General features: G+C 46.0%; 2 protein-coding genes across 2 annotated transcripts in view; both read right to left on the bottom strand.

The window, feature by feature from the left end:
- The window catches only part of vwa3a (von Willebrand factor A domain containing 3A), a 51,864-nt gene extending 46,487 nt beyond the window's left edge, over positions 1–5,377 (bottom strand). Inside the window, exons 1-4 of the mRNA XM_063218733.1 lie at positions 5,345–5,377; positions 3,983–4,112; positions 3,215–3,348; positions 1,299–1,364 (exon numbers count right to left, since the gene is read on the bottom strand). Of these exons, the coding sequence (XP_063074803.1) occupies positions 1,299–1,364; positions 3,215–3,348; positions 3,983–4,105 (323 nt within the window). The 5' untranslated portion in view covers positions 4,106–4,112; positions 5,345–5,377. The remainder of the gene's footprint in view (positions 1–1,298; positions 1,365–3,214; positions 3,349–3,982; positions 4,113–5,344) is intronic.
- A 3,201-nt stretch (positions 5,378–8,578) lies between these two features.
- The window catches only part of mosmoa (modulator of smoothened a), a 28,445-nt gene continuing 9,523 nt past the window's right edge, over positions 8,579–27,500 (bottom strand). The window contains exons 2-3 of the mRNA XM_063192524.1: positions 20,186–20,398; positions 8,579–13,431 (exon numbers count right to left, since the gene is read on the bottom strand). Coding sequence (XP_063048594.1) covers positions 13,247–13,431; positions 20,186–20,398 — 398 coding nt within the window. The 3' untranslated portion in view covers positions 8,579–13,246. The remainder of the gene's footprint in view (positions 13,432–20,185; positions 20,399–27,500) is intronic.

Genomic DNA, 27,500 nt, shown 5'->3' with positions numbered 1-27,500 from the left:
CACACGCTAGCACCTTGATACAAGGACAAAGGAAAACCTCTCCATACTTAGTCCCACACGCTAGCACCTTGATACAAGGACAAAGGAAAACCTCTCCACACTTAGTCCCACACGCTAGCACCTTGATACAAGGCAGGTTCCAAACCCGCTGTTTTTCCCCTTCAAAACATATTTCATAATAACAAACCATATGCTTTATTTGCATAGATATGAGTGAATATTGCATGAATAAGATCTTCACATCTTGAGGTTACATGGATGCAAATAATTGGTGTAAAGAAGGTATAAAAGACGCATTACATTACAAGCTTTCCTCCATGACCATACTTTGACACCTGACACTTCAGCCATGGCAGCTGGTGAATGTGATATTATATTTAGGCATGAGGTTTCACTGTCTAAGCCCGGACTCATTTGAGACAGACCCAAAAGAGAGTAGAAAAAAACAGAAAACTGGCGGCTTTCACTGAAGTGAAATATGCAACAATAATTCATACATTTGCATCTTCCAGGGCGCAGAGGAGATTAATCACCCTTGTTTTAGGATGTTTGTGGAGCAGCAACCACCTTGGAAGTCAAAATAAATGCAGAACTGTATTTACTAGCACATGAGTTTTAAAGATGCCACATGGACATCATATTTTTTACAGTAGGCATAAACTGATATACCGGTATCCTTGCACGATATGTTATCCACCTATCCTTTGGACATTTCTGTGTGTGTGTGTGTGTGTGTGTGAGTGTGTGTGTGTGTGTGTGTGTGTGTGTGTGTGTGAGTGTGTGTGAGATTATTTGCAAGTGTGTGTTTGAGAGAGAGGAGGGGTGTCGAGCATTATGCGCTTAATCTTTTTTGCACTTTAAGTGGGATGGAGGGGGGGCTGGGGGGGTCAAGCACTGGTGTCACTTTTACCTCTTATTCACTTTACTTGAAAACCTGCTGCTACTAAGTATTGTACCCCAAACACAATTTCGTTGTCTTTTTGACAATGACAATAAACTCTTGAATCTCTTGAATCTCTACCCACACACATTACATTACACTTAGCTGATGCTTTGATCCAAAGCGACACAGTTATTTTAAAGGTATTGGTTACAATCCCTGGAGCAATGTGTGGCCTTGCTCAAAGGGACTTCAGCCATGGATGTAGGTGTAGGGAGAGATACAAACATATTGCTTGAATGACTCAAGAAGCATTGCATTTATTTTGTTATTATTTACATTTTACAAACTTTTTCCCGAGTTGGGGTTGTGTAAACAATCATAAACAATATTTTCTGTCAGTTCAAGTAATACTCACTGGTAGAGCTCCAGCTCAAAGTTTTGGAGTTCTTCTGCAAAGATATCCAGTTTATCACCTGTGGGCCTGTTAGCAAACCGCAACACAATCTGTCAGAAGCCAATTTCTTTTTTATACATACTATATATATATATTGGTATTTTGTGACTTTATTTTTTAAGAACACTTGAGTTAATTTGATATCCTCTTACAATCCTAAGTTTATTATCAAGAAGTCACGTCTGGAACGGGTTTATCCTACTACTACATTGTTATACAGAGTGCTCAGCGGTTCTGTTTGGTGCTGTGCGGAGCTGTTCTGTGTGGTGCTGAGCTGTGCTGTGCTGTGCTGTGCTGTGTTGTTCAGTGCAGTGCTGAGCTGTGCTGTGCTGTGCTGTGTTGTTCAGTGCAGTGCTGAGCTGTGCTGTGCTGTGCTGTGCTGTGTTGTTCAGTGCAGTGCTGAGCTGTGCTGTGCTGTGCTGTGCTGTGCTGTGCTGTGCTGTGTTGTTCAGTGCAGTGCTGAGCTGTGCTGTGCTGTGCTGTGCTGTGTTGTTCAGTGCAGTGCTGAGCTGTGCTGTGCTGTGCTGTGCTGTGCTGTGCTGTGTTGTTCAGTGCAGTGCTGTGCTGTGTGGTGCTGTGCTGTGCTGTGTTGTTCTGTGTGGTGCTGTGCTGTGTGGTGCAGTGATGTGCTGTGTTGTTCTGTGTGGTGCTGTGCTGTGTGGTGCAGTGATGTGCATGAAGTTCTGTGTGGTGCTGTGCTGTGTGGTGCAGTGATGTGCTGTGTTGTTCTGTGCTGTGCAGTGCTGTGTGGTACAGTGCTGTGCTGTGCTGTGCTGTGCAGTGCTCAGCTGTTCTGTGTGGTGCAGTGCTGCGCTGTGCTGTGCTGTGCTGTGCAGTGCTCAGCTGTGCTGTGCTGTGCAGTGCTGTTCTGTGTGGTGCTGTGCAGTTGTAACGGAGGTCAACTATCAGAGTGTGGTGTGGAATGTTAGTAAAACCTCCCTCCCGAAGCCTCTTACAGTATCAGACTGGTCCGTTATATCAGCGGCCGTACTGTAACTCCCAAACCTGAACCGATGCGACTAGGAGGTGGCGAGTTCACGGCCCGCAGGGGACGGACTGCGCGGGAACACCTTGGTTACACTGGTGCCGTTGACCACGGATGGGAGTGAGGTTTAGGGGGGTGAGTGTAACAGAGGCCAACTAGCAGAGTGTGGTGTGGAACGATAGTAAACCTCCCTCCCGAAGCCTCTTTCAGTATCGGTAGCGTTGGGCTATCGGACTGGTCTGAGTTTGTGGCCCCGAGGGGGACGGACTGCACGGGAACAGCTCGGCTGTGCTGTGCTGTGTTTTATAATAATTGTATTCGTATAGCACTGTATCATACAAGGCATGTAACTCAACAAATGGAAAAAAACATCATTGTTAGAGATGGATTTAAAAGGAGAGGTATAGAGGAGAGGCAGAAATAGCAGGAAGGCAGAGGAAGAAGAGATAGACAGAGATTGTAGAGTCATAAGGTCAACGTAGGTTAGGACCAGGATTCTTAGATGCGTAAGGTCCATAGTGGCTGGGCCTAGCATAAGTCATAGATAGTCACACAGAGATTGGGCGCTCAGATGTAGTGCTGTGCGGTGCTGTGCGGTGCTGTGCTGTTCAGTGCGGTGTGGTGGAGTGCTGTGTTTTGTAGTGCTGTGCTGTGCTGTGCTGTGCTGTGTTTTGTAGTGCTGTGCTGTGCTGTGCGGTGCTGTGCTGTGTGGTGGAGTGCTGTGTTTTGTAGTGCTGTGCTGTGCTGTGCTGTTCAGTGCGGTGTGGTGGCGCGCCTGACTGACCCAGGTGAACGGGAGCGCCTGACTGACCCAGGTGAACGGGAGCGCCTGACTGACCCAGGTGAACGGGAGCGCCTGACTGACCCAGGTGAACGGGAGCGCCTGACTGACCCAGGTGAACGGGAGCAGCAGCCGGACAGGAAGTGAGGCAGGGAGAGGCCGCAGCTCCGCAGGCTGTTGGACTCCAACCAGGACGCCGAGCTCTGGCACACGCCCGCCTCAGCCCAGTGCAGTGTGGACATCCTCTGCACAAACATACAAACAAACACACCCATGCAGACATAGGCCTACAGTATATATGCATACACAAACAGATACAGTACACATGCACGACACACACACCACGCACAGGCATGCACACAAACACACACGACACACACATGCACACAAAGGTGTATATTTGGCATTGAAAGTGGTGGGGACATTATGGTAAATGGTCTGGGTCAACTATTCTTCCCATTATATTTTTGGAAAAAGGGGTGGGGATAAGCTAGGTTCATCTCAAAAGGGGCATGGACATGTCCCAACCATCCACACCTAAAATTATACCCATGACTGCGCACACACACACACACACACACACACACACACACACACACACACACACACACACACACACACACACACACACACACACACACGACACATGCACGCATGCACACACACGCACACACAAACACTTTCGAGGCAGCCATGCAACGACAGACAAAGTCATGGGGCAAAGCAAAGCCTCTGCCATAACATAAAATGTCGAGTGAAAGGCAAACAGATGGAAAGGTGTGGCTGACTGTCTGATGGCAGCGATTCCACACTTTGCAGTATATTCTTGTCTTAATACATCATTCATTCGCCCTATTTCATGAGGAATCTTTATATCACCATTAGGTCCTTGGTGTGATTGATGCTTGTGACTAGAAGGCCGTCATCTTCATCTGCTGTCAGGCCTGGCAGAGCGCATCTCTCTGGGCGTCCCTTGGAGAGCGCTGCTCCATGGGAGTTCATTTCATACCTGTTGGCCAGCACATATCCACGAAAAACACACAACACAACATGACAGGTGTGTATTGCTACAACCTGCCACAATATTTCTTTCTTTTGCAGTCTGTTTCATTTTTGTTTAAATGCAAACAAGCAATGTCCACCCAGCGCTACTGTCGTTTAATGTACAAAGCGGTTATGCTAGAACACGGGCATCTTTTTTCAAAGTTCCAAACTGCGCTCAAAGTGAGCCCCTGTCTGGATGCTCGACGCAGGACAACCAAATTGGCTAGTCACCGGGACCACACGTTGTAATCTAGAGGTTACAATACTTTTGGGCTGAAGTAGGGATTAATTGTTTTGATTCTTATCTATTGCCCAGTTTGGCTACTACTAGGGTTAAGGAAAAGAGATAGCACACACTAAAGGGGGATTCATACTAGTCGTGAGTGGTGCTAGTCTCCTTCATACTTCACTCACGACGATGGCGCGCGCCGTCACGTGACCTAAAATTTCGACACGCCCCCCGTCGTAAGCTCAAAATTCGGCGCGTGTCGCCACGTCGTGCACACGAGGATTTTTCTAACTTGTCGTGCGCCACCAGCGACCACGCAGATAGGCAGACAAAGCAGGAGTTGCGAAGAGAGGCTACAACTACTGTAGGCTACTACAGAATGGATCCTGCATCATTTTGAGGATAATAAAATGTCAGAGAGTTATTTTATCTTCTCTCTTAAATGTTGTTCAGTGAAACAATTGTTTACTTTGTTCAGAAGCACGTTGTGTTCGGCGATCTATTTATAAATTCTGCCGCCAGAACAATGCTCTCACATGGTCTTGGAATTATCTGGCAATGTAGGCTACAACAAAAAAATATATGTTTCAATGTGGTAAGTCACAAGTCAGACGTTCAGTAGCCCTACAGCAGCCGTGTTTGGCTTTCTATTTTATACATCAGTAGAACTCACGCTGCGAGTTGCGAAAAATACTGCCGTTTCTCTCATGAACAGCAGAGGGCACTTCCGACAATGCGAGCAAGGCGCTTTTGAAGTATGAATAGTCTGTCGCAAGTGATGACGTCATTAATGGTTCTCGCGCCACTCGCGACAAAGTGCGCACGTGAAGTATGCAGAGCCCTTAACTGAGCCTTGTTTGGATAGACGACTGAACGCAGGCATTACGAATCAATCAGGCCATACAGTCTTTTTTGTTGTTGAGTGTTTTCTAGATCTAGCTTGCTGTAGCAATAATACTGAAATGTACCCACTATCCTGATGAGAATGCGTGTTGCACAAGTCTATTCGAAAACATTTCCTACCGATATGCACCTGGCCCGTAAGACGAAGTTCGACTCCACTTCTGCTCTTAACGCAATGTTTCTCGTCTCCAAGGGAACATGTCAAGGACGCTCAGTCAATGCCAAGCAGGCGGACAAATGTGTGGTAGCCTTTGGTGTTGATTAGAAACGCGAGTAAGAAAAAAAATCTAACTGCACACTATGTTCACACATGGCTAAGGATGAAAAATGTATGAGTTTTCATCCGAATCCTCCTTTGCGCGCGTATCCCTGGCACAGGGTTGTCGTACAGGGGCAGAGGTGTGAGTCACCAGGGCCCTATTTATATACGGGGCCCACACACAGTCCGATTTATGTGGCTGGAGGGGTCCATTGCAGCTGACTGTACATAGGGCCCACAACTGCTGCTACGCCCCTGCCATATCCAGACACTTCTGATTAACACATCAATTTGTTTTATTATTTTTTTAGACCCATCTTGTTCCTTGAATAAATTAATGTTCAACATTAATTGGAATAAATTCATTTAGTTTTTGAGTGCAAATTTCAAGTCATATTGTTAGAATGATGTAGCCTGGAAAAAGTAGCCACTAGGCTATTTACACTATTCATAGGCTGAAAATTCTCAGAATAAATAATGTGCTTTTTGCTCTTTTATTGTTTATTTGTATTAAATGCCTACAAGCTTTATGACGGTATCAATTGCACCTTGTGCTAAACATACTGGCAATTCCTCCTCCTGTGTTACCAGGGAAACAGATAGATGGAGAGAGAGAGAGAGAGAGAGAGAGAGAGAGAGAGAGAGAGAGAGAGAGAGAGAGAGAGAGAGAGAGAGAGAGAGAGAGAGAGAGAGAGAGAGAGAGAGAGAGGCAAAGGCAGAGAGAACAGAACAACTGACCTGCTAATTATATACTGTATTTTTGTTCCCTTGTGTTCTTAGAATATCTTTTCCATGGCCAAAGTAGTCCCTTATCGGCCCTAGCTGCTACTCTAGAACATGTTCCACAGGGTGCTTCTCTAGAACATGTTCCACAGGGTGCTACTCTAGAACATGTTCCACAGGGTGCTACTCTAGAACATGTTCCACAGGGTGCTACTCTAGAACAGTGGTTCCCAACCTTTTTCTTCAGGGACCCATGTTTTTACTATTGTAAGCTTTGGTGACCCAGCGCCCGCATGAGAGGAAGTCACTTGATACGCTCTGTCTCCTCCGAAAACTCATTTTAGTCATCATTTTATTCCTCAATTCGTCTTAATAAATGTTTAATGTAGCACTTAAATTTTGTTGCTTCTATGCATTTGTCATTTATTCAACATGGGCTACATATGGCATTAAAACGAAACCCCTTAAAACTCAAGAGGGCTTCGCGTCCCCCCGTGGATCTTTGGCGACCCATAGGCTGGGTCCCGACCCATAGGTTGGGAACCACTGCTCTAGAACATGTTCCACAGGCTGCTGCTGCTACTCTAGAACATGTTCCACAGGGTGCTACTCTAGAACATGTTCCACAGGCTGCTGCTGCTACTCTAGAACATGTTCCACAGGCTGCTGCTGCTACTCTAGAACATGTTCCACAGGCTGCTGCTGCTACTCTAGAACATGTTCCACAGGGTGCTACTCTAGAACATGTTCCACAGGCTGCTTCTCTAGAACATGTTCCACAGGGTGCTCCTTGCGTCACTAGCTCCAGGGATGGCTGAAGAGAAGGGCTTAAGGTTGACAAGTCCCCGGAGTCCACTGGAGCTCAACACAAGTCTCCTGGCAAAATACGTAGTTGGTCACAAATTGGTCCCCTGGGTGTCACAAAAAGTATGCTTCTACGATATTGTTAAAAACCACTTACATGATGACTCATCATGTTTTGGTGATTCATCTCCTGGTGAGTCATGTGAGTAAACATGTTCTCAAATCAAACATCTTAAGTGTGAAGTGGAATAATTTCAGTGAAAGCAAATATGAGGATTGGACATGATAAAAACTAGTTACTGGCTTTGTTAGAGCGATGGTTTTCAACCTTTTTTGAGCCAAGGCACACTGTTTTCGAGGATAAAATACCAAGGCACACCACCAATTGTAAAAGTTAACCGACTATACAACCCTATTGCCTATATTAACGGCACGGCACACCAGAGGATCTCTCACAGCACAGTAGTGTTCACAGGCACAGTGGTTGAAAAACACGGTGTAAGAGGACTTTTCTTTCTCTGACTCTGCACCTGTAACTGTAAACATCTCAGAGAGGACCTGAGGAGGCCTGGGGAAAGACCTTAGGGCCTGATGGCCTCCTCTCTCTCCCTCTCAGGCCATTAAACCCTGCCTTCAGAATTTCAACTGCTACACTGGAGCAGGAGTCTTAGGTATGAATAATTAGTTTTTTTTTTTTCTTCAAATGCTACTATTACTATGTCAGAACGCTACAAAGGACTTTTAGAAAAAAAAGCACAACAAAATACCTCCTCTTAATGTATGTTCTCTACAAGTCTTCTGTTGTCCAGTCCTGCACTTTAAATGTCTGTATGAGCAGTGCACTGTCTATGTCCATACTGTCTTATGTCCATGTATGAGTACTGTCTATGTCTATACTGTCTATGTCCTTACCTAGATTAGTCTATCTCTGCATGGGAAAGCAAGAAACGTAATTTCAAATTCTTTGTATGACCAGTGCATGTAAAGAAATTGACAATAAAACCAACTTGACTTGACTTGACTTAAACCCAGATACTAGCAGTATGTAGTATAGTTATATGAGAGAAATCAGAGAATACGGTTGTTACAGATTAGGTTGGCAGAACACCTATTTGATGTCCCACATCTTATCACATTTATGTATTGCAATGACTAGTAGCCTAGCAAACCAGACTGTAACATGAAATGTACAGTCTGGGTTCGCACCATAGGCAATGACACCAAACTAAACCCAACCCAATGACTCACTACACAGATTCGAAACCAGACAAAGCATTGTAATTAGAGGACAGGTAGAGCAGATTCAAGGCCAGCTATGGTTATCCCCTATGGTGCGAGGCTAGACCAACACGCCAGACAAAGAACTTATTCTGCTGGTATGGTTTGGTCTAGGTTATTAGGTTCATGATTAATCAGTATACGGTATGAAAGGCAGACAGATTTATGTACGTAGCCGAAATCTATTCATTTCCACAGTTGCACACAATACCAATCATCAGTGAGTCTCTTTTGCTTATCAACCAGAAAGGCTCAGACGATGCCTTTTATTTGTATTGTACAGTGAGGTGAAACATTAACACAAAAAAGTGAAGAAAAAGGACAAAAAATAAAAACAAAAACAATCAATGTCAATTCTGTTAACAGTAACTGTGCACTCGGAATGCTGTCATCCATTGATTGTTAACACTGTTGTGAATACATGTTTACTCTTCCCTTTTTTAAATTATAAATATTAATTCCATATCCTTTACAAAACAAAAATGAGTAACTTTCTTGCAAAAAGAAAGGAAAAATAAAATGAACAAACAAACGTAAAACATTAAAGCAGTCTTTAAAGAGTTCATCATATTTGCCACAGCAGGCTTAAGCTTAGTCTTCCACTCCTCCATAAAAATGTCCGTTAGGTGACTGGAGCTCCAACCCCTCCCACACACAAAAACAAACAAACAAACAAACAAACAAACAAACAAAAATGATCTCTGAAATGTGTAAAGTCACTGTAGTGAGTTCTCAACAGCTTTGCAAACGCGTAAAGATTGCTGAGACAATACTGAGTTGTAAATTAGTGTTAGATTTCCTTTCGTCACTCTTCTTTTTTTTCTCGTTGATGTCCTAACTGTGCATTACTAATGATAATACTTGTGCTAGTGGAGTTTTAAATTTCTGGGTTATGGTTTTAGCTGATGTCTCTACTGGTTTAAATCAGTGGCATCCGGAGCCTGCATGGGGAGAGCTAGGGCAATGGGACCCTACACTGCATGTACCTACACACACCCACACTTAAACATCAGGGCCTACATCCCTTCCTATGGGCCTTTTCCATGTGACAGACACCTTCCATTCAATGCATTTGAAGCAGGTATTCGGTGGCATAGACATAAACTTACGCGCTCCCATGTTCTATGTAAAAGGGCATATACCTACTTCACTTTAGCACAGAACTTGATTGATGTAATTGCAAAAAATTGCAGCAGATTAGTAGAGTTTAGTAGAGTAGCGTAGAGTAGAGCAGGAGAGATCCTTATGCATCCCCAAGGACATTAAGATAACTACATCCCTACATTGGTTCAGCATGTCACATGCTCTTCTTAGCTGGCAGAGGTGGACATCCCATTGGTTCAGAAAGTCCAGCCATAGCCTTCATACTGTTGATGATCCACATAGGAGTTGTACGATAATCAGCTCTTCACAAAGCTCAATGGCAGAAATTGACATTCAAATTGGTGAAATTAGACTGGAGAATGAAAACAGGGATCAGCAGAGCAATGTATCCACATGGGTCTAGCTGCTAGTAGGCCTAAAGCCTTCGCTGCTTAGGGTTTGTAAACGCACAGTTGGTAATCCTACCGGCATATTTAAACTTAAAGGCCACAATACATCCGAGATGATAGCTTTTGGGCTAATACTTTTGGACATGATGTCCAATCCTGCACTATTTCGGGAAAAATAGCAGCTAACAGTGGAGTTCTATGTGGACTAGCTAAGGTGAACAGCTAACTAGTAGCACTAAGCAAGGGTGATACACTGTGTTAGAAATATACAGACTCAATGTTCCAATGAGAATCAAACTTATGAAATCACTGCTAAACTTTGTAGCAAACGCACTGGTTTTCAAAGTTTTCAAAACCAAAATACACCAATGAATTCCCCAGTGAGTCTTTCTAGAATTCCCCTTGGGAGAACAGCGCCTTCTTTGGCACTTTGGGACGGCTGCATGGTAAAGCGGGGCATGCACTGTGCAATTTTTTCGCCAGACTTTGCCACAATTTGTCAGTTGCACAACATTTTGGGAACCGGGCCGATTTTTGGCTCAATTGTGCCTCTTTTCCACTGCAGGTTTTCTGGTAGGCCTACAGCTCAACAAAACTCAACCGCTACTTTTTGCTTTACGATTGAGCTGTGTCGAGCCTATTCGACAAGCAAAAACTGGCGGCCAAGTCACGCTGTGCTGAGCTGTAGGCCTACCAGAAAACCTGCAGTAGAAAAGAGGAATTGGAGGTGAATCGCGAATCTTGCATTGTGTAGTGTACACAAGGTAACGACAAGCGTTTTCACCTCACGACCAGCTTGCGATCAGCAACTGTATGGACGTTAAAAAAAAAAAAAATGTTAAAAATCCTGGTCACCCCTCGAGAGTGTATCGCGAAGTTGAAGTAGTGCTCAGACCCGATTTGTCACTACATTTTACACTTCCCAGATTACAAGTCTCTCGTGTCAAAGTTTGAGCACTCCACTCGCATCCCGCCCTCGGCCCGTATAGTGTGAGGATGCATGTGCGTCTTTTAAATGCAGTGTGAACTCAATACCTGCGACTGTAAAGATCGCAAAGTGTATGCCCGGCTTAAGCAGTTCGGAAAGCTGAAATCAGGTCTTAAAAATCTTTTTTAAAATTATTTTCCTGGCACTAAACACTGCCTACCAACACCTGAAATCCAATGTGACATATCGACATTGTAACCCTACCTCTGAACCTTCTGCTGGAAAAACGCAAAAGCAACAGTTTTTTTTATGGAAAACATTTTTGCCCACCACCCAAGATGTAATAGGCTAGCGATTGCCACTGGTTTAATGTAACATCCTTTGAAATCTAGAAACCACGGGTCTGTTCCTGGTCCTATTCACATGGTATTATGTTCTGTCCTATGAAATGAAAGAAAGGCCTGTGAGAATTTTTCGTAAAAAAGGAAAGGCCATCGAGAGTTTTTCTTTGATTCTGTGCAGTTGAAACAAACACAAACAGGAAGTGGGAAGGGAGGAAAAAGAGATGCAATTTCAACAAAAAAAACAAGACTTTCATCGATATATCCATCAAGAAATGTCCTTTCCTTTGAGCCCTAATGGACTAGGAGCTCAGAGACTGGAGCATATGCGTCTTCTATTAGATGATTTACCTCTTAACTTAACCTGATTTCCTCCTGAACCAAAGTCTTAGTATACCCCTATGATCGATGTCCTTTTGATGCAGCATCCTCAAAGACGTACACACAATAAGGATCAAAAACGCTTCTCATCTTCAGTGGCAAGTGGCAAAAAGGATGGCTTATTACCTGCAAACAAGCTAGCCGCTCTCATATTCAGTCAGTGTAGGGCGAATACCAGTGATACCCATCACCAACGCTACAAGCCAGAGGCTCAGATGCCACACTTCTGGCCACACTCAGGAGATCACACAAATTATAGGGCAAACATGGTGTCATTTAGTTAAATAAAGGTTTACTTTACGATAATGTAAGAAGTAGAAGTGTGATTTCCTGCACCTTTCCCTGTACCCCTGGATGCACATCGTTCCCTGTGCCCCGGTCCCCCAATGCAGCAAGCCTGCCATTAAAAGATGGCAACAGCCTGACAAAGGTGAAAGCCAACAAACCGACTCTCCCTAATGCAAAAAAACTTGCTGGATTACTGGTGTACCTAGGTGAGTGGTGAAGTTTTGGGGGGTCGGAGAAAGGAGTGCTTATTTCTGAGTGTGTTTTTATACGTGTGTGTCACTTGCATGTCTGTGATACTGTTTAGGGCAATCAAAGATTAGAGCTCACCAAGGCTCTGCTCTGCAAGGTCCTGACCAGCAGTCCTATCGGTTGTTGAGCACATTTGAATGGAGCGTTTGACCAAATCTGGCTCCTTCCCTCCGACCACTATACCAATCCAGATCCACGTTTGGTTGTTTTGGTCAGTCTCTGTTAAGGAGCTGCACGGAGGCACTGGGGAGCAAATAGGAGACTTTTCGTCCTTACTTGCTCCTTTCTCAGTCTCTCCATCCCTTCCTCAACCTCAGCCATCTCCTCTGTGACCTCAACCTGTTTTTTTTCAGAAGGTGTTCCCCAGTGATGAAGAAGCCTGAGGGATGCTTCTTCACCTCACCAGTAGTCCTGGAAGGAACCTTCTCCTGGGACACCTCTGCCAGTTTGCTAGCTCAACCATTGGCCTGCCATCTGGCTCCAGGCTCAACCCCACTCTCTGCCTCAGCTCAGCTGTCCTGGGTAATATAGTGAGGGGAAAGGGAGTGCATGAGAGTCTCTCCTCGGGAGAGACTTGAAAACGAAAAAATGATGGCACAAAGATAGAAGGAGACATGAAAAAACAAACGAAAAAAAGAACAATATCAGAAACGACTAACAAAGAGGGGAGTCCTGGGCGAACACTTCTGTCAGAAAGTAGGCCGCTGCTGAAAAACACTGATGTCACAAAAGACTTGGCGCCATGGTGACCTATCGATTCAACCAGAGGCTTTCACTGCTCTGCAGCACTACACCCCCCACCCCCTCACTTTCTTCCTCACTTCCCGTCATCTCCAAACTACTCTGTAAAAGTGCAACATAAAGACAAATGTGTGTGTAAGCAAAGGAGGGTCAAGGGAAGAGGGGGAGGTGTGTTCATATCAAAACCATCTTGCAGCTATATGACTGAGCGCAGTGTAGTGTTTTTTTTGTTCTGTATTGGCACTATTTTTTTTTACTCGATGCTTTAAGTGTAAGTTGCTTCTCGATGCTATCTGTTGCGGACATCCCATTTTATCCATTCTTCTTCGGTCAGTCATCCATCCTCTTGTTTTTCCATCGTTTTTTTTTTTCTTTCTCTCTCTCAATTGTTTGTTTATTTTGTCCTTCCTTTGTGTGTCTCTGGAACAAAAGAACGCCCCACAGTTCAAGGAGGCTCCAATGGCGTTCAACACAAGGGTCCTTCAGCCTGGGAGGCAGACCTTCCCGGCGAACAGCAGCCCCACTATCGTGAAGAAGATGGAGAGGACGAAGAGCACGTAGGAGGAGCCCACCACCGTGTTGTTGGGCAGCTTGTACGGCTGGCCCCCCACCTCGTTGATGTAGAACCCTATCGGGAAGATGAGGGCTGCCATACAGAACAGGATCACTAGAGAGAGAGAGAGAGAGAGAGAGAGAGAGAGGGGAGGGGGAGAGAGAGAGAGAGAGATGTATTAGGAGCACTGACAAAAAACAACAACACATTACCACAGCTGTCTTCTAAAAATGGACCATTGAACATTTTTTGTGACCTCAGGCTGAAGATCAGTGACGTGTCATTTTCAAAACTATCACATGAACTGTTCTAATAGAAAAAAGGACAACACATCTGGAGAAAGGAAACAGATTCTATAACCATGCAGCACCATCATTTATACACACATAGACACACCCACAAAAACCCTCTCTCACACGCACACACACAGCGGACACCCACAAGGCTGAACACAATTTCTATCGGACTGCAGTGGTCTCATCACCACTAAAGCCTGTGATATGTGCAAGAAGCTCACCCGTTGAGGAAAAAGACATCTTAGCAGAATATGCCATATGGCCCGCCATCAAACAATGGCTGTTGTAATTGAAATCTCGACACCGCCTCTGGCAAAGACTATTTTTGCTTAACTACAAGGCCATTAATCTTGATTATTTGGCTGGGGTGGCTCCTCAAAAACCAGCCTTCTTTTGAATTTTTGGGTATTTTTTTTCCGGTGCCACAACTTTCATTTTCAAAGACTTCTTTTAACCCTTTGAGGAGTAAGGAATTTCTAGAGGTTCTTCTAGAATTTTACTGGAACACTCTACAGCTCCCATAGACGTCTGTGTTAAAAATCTCTCAAAGACATTATGACATCATAATGAGAACTCAAAATTTGGGCAAAATTCTAATCACATATTTGTGATGGTACTCCGCAAGGAGCTCATTCTTTAGTTTCTCTCTGCAGCTGTGTAGTGATATAGATACATGAAAAAAACTCATTGGTTCCACTGGCAGGTAGGCAATGAAGCTTTTAGAGCTAGAGAAAACAGAAAAACAAAGAGAGATACACAAGCGAAAGATAGAGAGATAGAGAGAGAGAGAGTGCCAGCCAGCCGACGCTGTATTTCATTTCAATGGGCCCATTAGTCAGGGGAAGAAAAAAGCCTCTCTCGACGCCGCACTTCCAAACATCGATTAAAACACCTCTTGTGAAGAAGACGACAGTCAGGCAGAGGAGGCTGGTATGGAGGGATGGATGGAGTTGGAGATAAAAGAGGAAGAGGGAGGAGAAGATTCAAAAGCGCTCTGAAAGTGGCGCCCTGACAGATGGAGCCATTATCGTCTGATTTCAGGAGAACTTCTTCACCTCTCTCCTCTCCTCTTCTTCACCTCTCCTCTCCTCTTCTTCACCTCTCTCCTCTCCTCTTCTTCACCTCTCCTCTTCTTCACCTCTCTCCTCTCCTCTTCTTCACCTCTCCTCTTCTTCACCTCTCTCCTCTCCTCTCCTCTTCTTCTCCTCTCCTCTCCTCTTCTTCACCTCTCTCCTCTCCTCTCCTCTCCTCTTCTTCACCTCTCTCCTCTCCTCTTCTTCACCTCTCTCCTCTCCTCTTCTTCACCTCTCTCCTCTCCTCTTCTTCTCCTCTCCTCTCCTCTTCTTCACCTCTCCTCTCCTCTTCTTCACCTCTCTCCTCTCCTCTTCTTCACCTCTCTCCTCTCCTCTTCTTCACCTCTCTCCTCTCCTCTTCACCTCTCCTCTTCTTCACCTCTCTCCTCTCCTCTCCTCCCACCCAACACAATCCTCGTGATTTCAATCCTCATGAAAGAATCTTACCTCAAAATCTGATTCATATATCTTTCTGTCTCTCTCTCACACACACACACACACACACACACACACACACACACACACACACACACACACACACACACACACACACACACACACAAACACACAAACACACAAACACACACACACACACACACACACACACACGTGTGTGTGAGGGTGTACGTACGTAAACACAATTACATGCATAGACAGAAAGACACACACTTGCACACATGAGCAGACAGACAGACAGAAAGACACACACTTGCACACATGAGCAGACAGACAGACAGACAAACACACACTTGCACACATGGACAGACAGACAGACAGACAGACAGACAGACAGACAGACAGACAGACAGACACACACACACCACAGGGAGTCCACCTGGTACAAATGGGTAAACCCAAGCCCAAGCCCAACCTCTATTCAACAAGCTGGAGCTTTGAAAACAGAAATGAGAATGACCCATTTCCCAGTGTGGCCCAAGACATTTGGATCTCCAGAAGTGACTTCAGAAGAGGAGCAGAGAAGAGGTCTCAAGTAAAAAAAAATTCCGGGGCCTTGCATAAATATTTGACACAAGCTAAGCTATTTTTCTCTGCCTACTAATGAGGAGAGCGTATTTTTAAAAGCGTCTCTCTGGCCTTTTCCGTGGGTACGGACAGAGTGGCCCCAGTCAGTCAGGCTCCATTCCAAGCGGATGAATGACTGAAGGGAAGCCGGCTGGGGGGTGGGGGTGTGGTGGGGCAAAGGGGTCAGCTGTCCCAGGTCCAGGAAGAGAGAGGGGGGGGGGGCAAAATTGGGTCCTCCTCATCACACTTTATGCATTGGGTAGGGGGGACTTCCAGATTAATTTGTCTCGGGCCCGGACAAAGCTGTTAAGTGATGCTGAATGAATGACTGGATAGGTGCGTATGGTAAATGGAGGAGGGCTAGGCTGACAGAGCTACCAGTGGCGCAGTAGCCAGCCAGAGAACAGCTAATATTTACGCCTGTTGACCGCTGAAGATGGCGGGTGTCTTTGCCCTCTGCCAGCCTGCCTGCCTGGGCCACAGGAAGTACAGCAGTAGCAGCAGCAGCAGCAGTTAGGGTCAGTTTGTAGAGTCTTGGGGTGGGTGCTGGCGGTGGTGGTGGTGGTGGTTTGGGGAAAGTGACAGAGGAACCTTGGGGTCTGTGGTGCTGCAGGTGGTGTGCGTATCAGGGCTTGACACTGGCACCTGCAACCGGCCAAATGCTGCTAAAAGTTGGCTGTGGCTGGTAACTATTTCATTGTCACTAGCCAATTTGGCAGGTAGCTTATTCTATGGTGACAAATCAGAATAGCTTATATTCTGCACCCTTGTGTATCAATTGCTTGCATCTAAGTTCAAGAAAAAGCTCAGTTACTCAGTTTCTATTTGTTTGTTTTATTTCCATGTATAAACCCATGCACTCATCTTCTTGCTTTAAGCACCTCATCTTCTGAGGTTACATGCACATTGTCATGATTAAAAAAAATATGGCTAGTGGAATAGCTGGATGGCTAGTGACTCGGGAAAACCACTAGCCACAGTGGCCGGCAAGCAAAAAAGTTAATGTCAAGCCCTGGTGTGTATGTGTGTGTGTGTGTGTGTGTGTGTTGGGGGGGGGGGGTGGCGGCTACAGTACAGCCCCGTCTGGTACCCGTTCTGTAGCGGTGGCCAGCTGAAGTTGTTTTGGGAGGTGAGGGGGCCGTGGGATCCATGGAGCAGCAAGGTGTGTGTGTGTGTGTGTGTGTGTGTGTGTGTGTGTGTGTGTGTGTGTGTGTGTGTGTGTGTGCGTGTGTGCGTGTGTGTGTGCGTGTCATGGTGTGTGTGTGTGCGTGTGTGTCATGGTGCTAGAGGTGAGGGAGAGTCCCATCTGGGACAGAGGGGGGTTGTGCTGCCTCCACAAAGCTGCCTTTTCAGGTGCCTTGGCCCCCGGCCAGCGCTGGGTTCCAACACCAACCCAGACACCTGTGCAACCCCTCTCTACCTCTATTGCACGTGCACGCACGCACAGACACAGACACAGACACAGACACACACACACACACCTCGTTCCACAGATCGCACGGCCCACTCACCTCTCCAGCATCCCCGTCTACACACGCGCACACGCACGCACAATCCAGCAAACCATGCACCACAAACCCCCACCCCCACCACAAACCCCGACCCCCACCACAAACCCCGACCTCCAGTCCCCACCGCCACCCCCCACCCCCACCACAAACCCCGACCCTCGACCCCCACCCCCACCGCCACACTTTAATTTCTGCATCTATTTTTCAGCCCCACACGGCCGTCCTTCACACCCCTGCTAGCACGCTCAGACTCCTGCGAAGGAAATGAGCTTCTTAAGTGGCTCCTCAACTCTCATTTTCTGCCCGATTGCATCTGTGAGCATACGAGCCACCCCGGCGCTCGCTTGGCTTTCCCCAAGTGAAGACTTTTTTTTAAATAGAGTTAAAAGGAGGAAACGGCATACTCTTCTTTCCGTCTCTACATAACTCTACGTACAAGCTCTCCCCGAGTATAGCATCTCAATCAGGAACTTCCTTCTCAATCTAAGTGAGTGCATTAAACTTTAAAAAAAAAAACCCTCTGAAGGACTTCATGCGCATATAATGATGCCCCAGTCTGAGTCACCAAACAACAAGCCAGGGGTGCATTTCTCGAAACAACAGTTGCTAACTATGTCAGCTGCTTTATTGTTTTCTATGCAGTTTCCCATTGACAACACGCTTTCGAGAAAGGCACCCCAGACCAGACACGCAAACATCACAGGGTAGAAAGATGTTTGTATTAGTCACAAATGCACACTTGAGTTTTTTACTGGCCCACAAGACAGTTCAACAAAGACGCTTTTGCACACCTCTGTAGTTGGGCAGGTGCGTAGGATGTTATCCCAGCGGGGTTGTCAGTCAAGTGCAAAGAAATCCCGCACACTGTCCATTCCACCAACAAACTTTAATACGTTTCGGTCATCCGACCTTCTTCAGGTAAAGTTACAAACACAATTCAAACACAAAAAGTTTTGCGTTTGAATTGTGTTTGTAACTCCGAAAATAACAAATGTGTTAAATGGTGTTTCTCTCTCCTCCACGCTTCACGTTTTGAGCTTATTGGTACAACTACAAAACACGGAAACACTTTCAGCTTGGACTGAATGCAATCCCCACTCCCTCCACACCCCCCCATTTTGCTGATTAGCCAGTGAGGGGAGGAGAGAGAGGGTGAAGAAAAAAAAGAAAGAAAAGAAAATAAGTGGTGAGCAGCAGCAGCAAAAGAGAAGCCTGGGCAGCAAGGGTCACCAGGTTTTTAGTTACCATGGTAACCATGTGACTGCGAACATGAGTCAGAAAATGACTTCTTTATGCGTTTCCTGCTCCGGAGCGGGCGCGCGGGCGAGCAGGCGGCAGGGAAATTGTGTCCGATAACAAGGTGTTCCAGGCAGGCGGGCAGCATCCTCCTCCTCATCACCATCCCCCCCAACCGCCATCCGCCACCCTGGCTCCCACTGCTGCCCCCTTCCCAATCACCGTGTCTGGTTGAGGTGTTTAAATCTACTGAGGTGTTAATGTCTTTAAAATGAAAACATCCCATTTCTCTACCCAGGGCTGCTGCAAGCAGAGGCAAGCGTGGGCTGACTGACTGACTGACTGACTGCTTGCCTGCCTTCCACAAAGAACACCTCCACCCAGATGCTTCCTCTCTCTCTTTCATAACAGCCGTTCTTGGCTGTGAGGTGTTTTGTTGTTAGATATACGACTTTTTACCACTACGTCTGAACTGCTGCTTAATGGAAGCACTGACAATGTTGTTTTGCTTTTGTAGTTAAGATTTATGTGCAAATGTGTTTGTTTTCAAACTGCCTTAAGGCGATTTTTGGAAATGGATTCATTGGTTACGACACAAAAACATTCAGAACATTAGCATGGAAAATAGTGGAGCACTGTGTCTCTCGGAGAGCATTTCTATTTTATTTATCCAAGGCATCTTTCACCAGTGTGAAAAAACACAGTATATGAAGAATATTGTTATTGTTATGACACCACCACTTTACCCATCACCATCATTAAGTAACGTTTCATTAAGTAATGTTTTTAAGTAATATTATTATTATTATTATTATTATTCATATTATTATTATTATTATTATTATTATTATCAGTAGTCGTAGTAGTAGTATTAGTAGTGGTGGTGGTAGTGATGGTAGTGGTGGTAGTAGTAGTAGTAATATTAGTAGTATTATTAGTATTATTATTATTATTAGTAGTAGTAGTAGTAGTAGTAGTAGTAGTAGTAATGTAGTAATAGTAGTAGTAGTAGTAGTAGTAGTAGTAGTATAGTAGTAGTGGTGTGCATTGGCACTGCCGTCACGATTCGATTCGATTACGATTCGGGAGGTAGCAATTCGATCCGATCCGATTCGATTCAATTCTACGATGCATTGCAATGCATTACATTTCTATTGAAAGCAAAGCAAATGTTTCATCAGTCATGATGAGGCAATACAAGTAGTCAGATACTGAACATTGTATTGGCTGTTTTCTGTATCAGTCTTGCAGTTTTCAATGATTTGAAGTGCTTTTATTTAATTTAACATTCACGTGCTCCTGAAATATCCACGGAAGTAATTGAAACTTAAAAAATTTGCCGCATCAGTTCTGGAACTTGGCGCATTGAATTGAATTGTCCATGCCCCGCATTGCATTGCATTGCCGAATCGATTATTGTTGACACCACTATATAGTAGTAGTGGAGTAGTAGCAGTAGTAGTAGTAGCAGTAGTAGTGATACCGAATCCAAGATTCAGTTTCGGATTCAGCCCTGTGGGAGCAGGATTCTGTATTCCATGTCGGAATCGGCCGAATCTTAAGCAGTGGATTCGGTATTCAGCAGAGCCTAAAAAAAGCCAAATTATTACACTATGAAGGCCTAAGTGTACTTACTCCCGGTGAAGGCTACCCAGCGGGCGTCACTTACATGTTACATTTTATCAGTATTATTATTATAACTACACTAGAAAGGCCTAAGGGTACTTACTCCCGGTGAAGGCAATCCAGCGGGCGTACTTGGTGGCCTCCCGGCGCCAGTGCGAGGCCACCAGCAGCCCGCAGGTGACGGTGAGGGAGATGATGCCCATGATGATGAAGAAGAGCGTGGTCACCCACTCTGGAGGCAGCCGCGGCGGGATGCAGGTGCGGTCGCGTCCGTGGATCGTCTGGCACTGCCGCACCAGGCCCACCGTCAGGGCACCTGAGGAGGAGGACACCATTGGTTAGTCCATTGATTGTTTTATGACATCAATCACATCAGCGTCCCCTTTACAGGGGCACTGTTCTTCCGGTGGTCAAACAATCCCAAAGTTTTATCATAGACACCTATTTACCCCCTTTTTACAGACTGTACAGACAAAAACATGAAATAAAAACAAAAGAGGAAATACAAATTGTTACTGGTCTCATCATTTATTTAGTATTGTACCACATGTCCATTCAAAAAAGGGAAAATGCATCAACTGTATTAAAGAGGAACAGAAAACAGGAGAGGAATGATGAAGATGAAGAAGATAAGGAATGGAATGGACAGGAAAGGAAAGGAGGGGAGAGAGAAGAGCAGAGAGGGGAGAGAAAATGCTAGGAGAGAAGAAGAAAAGAGGACAAGCAGAGGAGAGGATGGAGAGAGGAAAAAGAGACAATAAATATCTGTTGATGAGACGAGAGCATAAACTTATTTTCATAGAAAAAAAGCAGTAACAGCATTGTTCATTGTGGGTGGTCACATCTTACACAAATGGAAAAAAAATGCTTAGTAAGAATGTGTAAAGCCGCAAAGAAGACTGTGTGGAATGCAGATATTTCCTCCGTAATATATGAACCTCATAGTTGTGATGGTCTCTACTCTCTCTACTCTCTATACACTACCACAGAATCAAAAGCACCATTATATTTAAAAAAAGATACATGGATTGCATATTTATCCCATTCATACAATATGAAGTGTGCACAAAATGTTCAAATACAATTATAGGCCTGGCATTCACTGCTACGCAGAGCCATGTACACCTGAAGGGAGGCAGCCACAGCCTGCCTCCCAATGTAACTAAGCAACCATAACATCGTGAGCAGTATGGCATTCAGAACATGGTGCTGAAGGACACTTGAACACAATAATCAGAAGCTGGAATTCTACTTATCAATCATCCATGATTGGCTGGTCAACTTCTTCCTTCTGAGCCATAGTGACAAACAATGTCCACCATTACACACTAGCGTTTACCGGGAACACTGCGGCTCAGTGGGATGAGGTGCCATACCATGAATTAGGGATGCAAACGATTAATCGATTAATCGACTTTAATCGATCAATGCACTAATCGATTAAAAAACATTAATCGCAATTAATCGACAATTCAACTGACAAGAGACTCAGGTGAAATGGGCATGTGAAGAGTGTGTGTGAAGAGGGGTGTAAATAGTAGGAATGTGTAAAACACCTTTGGATTAAAGAATGAAATAAAATACCACATTTAAATTAGTTCTATCTCAATTTTTAAACGAAATTTTTAGATTTAGTAGTTTTTTTTCCTGAGAAACACTGATATTTCGAGGGGAAAATGCCGCTTATCAATTAATCGTAAGTCGATCGATAGGACTATCAACTAATGATTAATGAATTAATCGATAATTTGCATCCCTACCATGAATCTGAGACTCGGGTTCGAGTCTGACCATTTCCCAATCCTTGCCCATTTTTCTCTCCCACTAATTTCCTCTCAGTCTCACACACATACACCTTTCTGTCAAAAATGAACCAAAACACATCTATCTTTTTATTTTCTCAAAATGTGCAGCAACACAAAAACATTGCCAAGCATCCAGCAATGGAAGAAAAACAGCAAAACAAAAGCCCTCCAATTGAATCTCGAACTCTTTTCATTACTGCAGCGTTAATGACCTTGCCTTTAATTAGCCTGATGGCCCTTTGTGCAAGACAGATCCTGCTCATTAAATTAGAATGTCTTTTTTAAGACGAAGACACACACACACACACACGTTGGTGGCAGGCCCCTAGTGGCAATTATGGCTCCTCAAGGAGCTGTGGCTGGCACCACGTAAACAAGCTGCACCCACCACCACTAGCAGCAGCAGACACATACCAGGCAACAGGGCCACTGACAGCTTTTGTCAAGCCCTGGACAGAGTCAAATGAAAGGGCCCACCATCCAATACATACAGTCACGAAAACGTGACGTTTTGATCATCTCTCAAGGTGTCGGCAAACCAAGTGGATTGAAAAACCGAATCTGCACACAGTGTCCTTCTGAATGAACACCACCACTCCAAATAATAAAGCAACACTGCTCTAAAACATGGCTCCAATTAAAAAAAGGTCAACATAAAGCTCTAGAAGAGCTCTCAATTTTGTCGATTGAGTTTTCGTTTTCACCCCGCCATTTTACCAAGTTGAAAGTCCATGTAGTTTTGTGCATCAACAAAAAAAGTACTGATTGGGTTTTTGCCCGACATCTTGGCAATGGTATGTGTACAACCCTCCATGCCTCCTCCACTTTGCCTTGCCAATACCTCACAACACGCACACCAACAGATGCGCATCCTCTTCAACAGGTCATCAATATCACAATCAGTAAACCGAGCTCAACCGGCAATCAAGACCCATTTCTTCAGCTTCAATACCAGTTTAATATCATCATCAATAATCATCCGCTTAACAAGCACAATATCTGCAATCACCAAAACACACTGTGAGGAGGATCCCCAACAGTCATATTGCTCAGTCTCTAAACTGCTGTTGTAGACAGGCTAACAGCAATCAGCGCTACATTATTGCTGTAATCGTCTACTCCAGGCTGTCAGGTGGTCATTTAGCATAGTCGAGTGCCAGGCAGGATGGAGCATGGAGCTGTGTGTATGTGTGTGGAGGGAGAGAGAGAGAGAGAGAGAGATGGAGGAGGATGGAGCTGTGCATGTGTGTGGGGAGGAGAGGGAGGGAGAGAGAGAGAGAGAGAGAGAGAGAGAGAGAGAGAGAGAGAGAGAGAGAGAGAGAGAGAGAGAGAGAGCGAGCGAGGGAGAGAGAGAGATGGAGGATGGAGCTGTACGTGTGTGTGTGTGTGTGTGTGTGTGTGTGTGTGTGTGTGTGTGTGTGTGTGTGTGTGTGTGTGTGTGTGTGTGTTTGGGGGGGGGCAATGCTTCTGAGAGACTGGCTAGCTGACTGGCTGGCTACTTCATGGTGAATGTCGCCTCGCCACAGATGGCCGATGGGCTAGTCTCTGGAGGACCAGGCTTGCCAGTGTCTCTCTGTGCATTTTACTTTCAAGTGCTTCTGACGGCCGACAGACAGAAGCTTCCAGAAGCAGCGCTTCTCTCTCTCTCTCTCTCTCTCTCTCTCTCTCTCTCTCTCTCTCTCTCTCTCTCTCATCATCACCTCACTTTCCCATCATCCCTCTCTTTCTCTCGCTCTCTCTCTCTAATGATCTTTCTCCTTGTCCCTCTTTATTTTTTCCTCTCATGCATCTCTCTTCCCCTCTCTCCCTTTTCCAGTCATGCCCTTGTCCCCGTCTCAGGTCATCTTCCTCTCCCCCCTTTCTTTCTCCCCCCCTCCCTCCCCGTCTCTCCCTACCTTCTATCCTCCACTGCTCCACCTCTCTGTCTCCCTTTATCCCCTCTTTCCTCCTCTTTTTTCTTTCCCCACCTTCAACTCTCTTTCTCAGACTCTTTCTCTTCCCCTCTTTCATCCTCCTTCATCTCTCTTCTCCTTTTTCCGTGCTCCATATCTTCCCCCCTTCCTTCTTCGTTTCTTTCTCTTCCTCTCTTTTGCCATCTTTAACCCCTTCACCAATCTCGCTCCCTCCCTCTGCCTCTTTTGTCCTCTATCTCTCCCCCTCCTCTATCACTTTCTCTTCCCCTCTTTCGTCCTCTATCACCCCACCTCCCTCTTTCGTCTCTCTCTCTTCCACCTCCTCCTTTGTCCTCCACCTCCTCGATCTCTCTCTCCAGGCTCCTCCTCTTTCATCCTCCACCTCTCCCTCCTCCTTCATCCCTTCCCATCACTACAACCCCCCCCTCTCTCTCTCTCTTTCTCCCTCTTCCTCCCTCTCTCTCTGGGCTCCAGTGGTTCTCACGAGAGCGTGGAGGGCAGCAGCCAGCCTGGGAGCACTGAGCATGTGACAGAGGCGATCACTTGATCATGAACACCCAGCCAGCCATCAGCCCAGCCAGCCATCAGCCCAGCCAGCCATCAGCCCAGCCAGCCAGCCAGCCAGCCAGCCAGCCAGCCAGCCAGCCAGCCAGCCAGCCATCAGCCCAGCCAGCCATCAGCCCAGCCAGCCATCAGCCCAGCCAGCCATCAGCCCAGCCAGCCATCAGCCCAGCCAGCCAGCCATCAGCCCAGCCAGCCATCAGCCCAGCCAGCCATCAGCCCAGCCAGCCATCAGCCCAGCCAGCCAGCCAGCCCTTCAAGGGGGCTGCTACTGCTGCTGCTGCAGCCTCAGGAAACCATCACTGTGTTTGCCATTGACAGAGACTCCCTGTGTGTGTGTGGGGGGGGAGAGAGAGAGAGAGAGAGAGAGAGAGAGAGAGAGAGAGAGAGAGAGAGAGAGAGAGATTATGGGCGAGAGAGAGAGTATGGGCGAGAGAGAGAGTGAGAGAGAGAGAGAGAGAGTATGGGCGAGAGAGAGAGTGAGAGAGAGAGAGAGAGAGAGAGAGAGAGAGAGAGAGAGAGAGAGAGAGAGAGACAGAGACAGAGACAGAGAGACAGAGACAGACAGACAGACAGACAGACAGACAGACAGACAGAGGGGGTCATCTTCTAAATCAAATGAGATGGGCGGGGTAGCTGTGACTGTCATTGCGGCTGCCAGGCAGGGGTCAACCCTCAAATGCTGCACCCCACTCTGATGGCTGGGTCCCCATGTACTCAGAGATAGAGGAAGAGGGGTTGAGGAGTTCAACATGAAGGGTGAGGGGAGGGAACACACTTCACCAGTGAAATTCACAAGTTGACAGCATGGCTCGGAAAATCTTTTTTTCCTCCTCCCTGTTCACGTCTACCTCCTCCATGACACCCCCTTCAACACACACGCACACACACGCGCACACAGGCAAACATGAAAAAATATCCGCACGCACGCGTGCACACAGGCAAACAAGAAAAAACGCACGCACGCACGCGCACGCACGCGCACGCACGCACACGCACACACACAGGCAAACATGTAAACAAACACACACACACAATTCCCCAAACATTGTGTAATGATCTCAGCAAACAGGCGATATGTACGCAGCACAAATGGCACAAGATGCCGGGCACCAGATAGATACAGCAGATACATCACGTGTGTGGAGGAGAAGCAACAGGACAGGGGGAGTATGAGAGAGTGACTGCCTCCCTGTCTGAAAAAGTCTCTCTTCAAAGTCAAAGTATACTTGTCAGTCAAAAAGGCCATGTAACAAAAGGTAGTACAGACTGTAATTACATTTGACCAGTCTCCAATGTGCAGTTAAATTTAACATATAGATTAAGGTGATACATGACAATAATCTCACACACACACACACACGCACACTTGCTCTCCAGCTTCCCTGCTCTGAGCCTGAGACACGGCCAACCGGTACAGATGGAGAAGTTGAGCAGTCCATTTTGAAATCGGCAAAACTCAATTACTCTCAAGATCTAGAGTGCTATTTAAGGCCAATGCCCACAGATGTCTCCACTGACAGTTGTGAGATCGGAAGATCAGAAGCCCTGCTTCGAACTATGTATGGGACACGTCTGCCATGACTCTGTTCCACTGCCACCAGCCGAGAGCGAGAAAGAAAAAGAGACGTATCAAATAAATGAATATGCCCTACCGTGGCTGATATGGTAGGGCAGACGTTTACCACTTGGCCGACCCGGGTTCGATTCCCTTCCCCATCTCTCTCTCCCAGCTCACTTCCTGTCTCTCCTCCACTATCCTGTCTCACAAAAACCAATAAAGGCTGAAAAGCCCCCAAAAAATACTTTAAAAAAAGAAAAGAAAATAAATAAATAAACAAACAAACAAATTACAGGGTGAGCAGCACCACCACAACCGTTTCACACCTTTCCTCCTCCATCACTTACACTCTCTCCCTTCACTGTGTTCTATCTTTTTCCCGGCAGTTTCTTCTCACTTGAAGCCAGAGTAGTTCCACCAGGGCAAAGACTTTGTTTAATCCCTTCACTCGCCTCTTTAAGATCGCTTTTGAAAGTGGCCCACTTAAGAAGTCAGCACCCCTGGAATTCAGTGGACTGTCTTGTCACGGTGGATGAGTAGGGCTGAAAGGAGGGATTTAGAGCCAGGGCCAGAGGTGATCAGCCTGGAGGGTCCTCGGGCGCCATGGAGACCTAAGAATGAAAGGACGTCTTGGGGGATCCTCAGTAGTAGTAGTAGTGGCAGCGGTGTGCAACTAGAGCACACTCACACAATGTCAACATGGACACTGGCCCATCCCTTCCTCCAGCTGTGTGTGTGTGTGTGTGTGTGTGTGTGTGTGTGTGTGTGTGTGTGTGTGTGTGTGTGTGTTTGTGTGTGTGTGGAGTGAGTGAAAGTACGTACGCAAGAAAGAAAGGATTGTGTGTGTATTGCATTTTTGTGTGAGTGTGCGCACTCACACGTGTGTGTGCGTGTGTACTTTCATGCTTATGTGAGAAAGTGAATGTGTGTTTTTATGCGTGCGTGATTACATATGTGCGTATCATATGCCTATGAGGATGAGGATGTGTGTGTGGTGTAACGCTCCAGGAAGGAATGTTGTGATTCCATTTAGTAGGTGTGGTGCCTTCTTGCGGAGCACAGGCGGCCGGCAGGAACATTCCGCAGGAGCTGGCCGTGAAAAGAGGGGTCGAGGGGGGGGGTCAGAGGGACCCTACCCTCCCTCCCTCCCTCCCCTCCCTCCCTCCATGGTCACTCAGACACAGGAGGAGAAACTAGAGCAGTGTGAGCGCACTATTAACACACACTACCGGTACACGCACTCCCACACACACACACACACACACACACAAACTGGGCATGATGCACCGTAATCTCACACACACACACACACACATTGTACTCCCAAAATAGTAAGCATCCGTGCACACAAACAAACACACACACACACACACACACACACACACACACACACACACACACACACACACACACACACACACACACACACACACACACACACACACACACACACACGCAGAAGTTTTCCTGCATCGCAAATGCTACCTGACAGACACACATATCCCGAACAATGACTCTGTCAAGTCTTGAAATGAGTGTGAAAAGTTCAGAAGCATGAAGGTGGGTGCACACTCTGCA

This window comes from Engraulis encrasicolus, chromosome 2 (genome assembly GCF_034702125.1).
Source record: "Engraulis encrasicolus isolate BLACKSEA-1 chromosome 2, IST_EnEncr_1.0, whole genome shotgun sequence".
Classification (NCBI taxonomy): Eukaryota; Metazoa; Chordata; class Actinopteri; order Clupeiformes; family Engraulidae; genus Engraulis; species Engraulis encrasicolus.
This window is presented reverse-complemented; position numbering and strand designations above follow the sequence as displayed.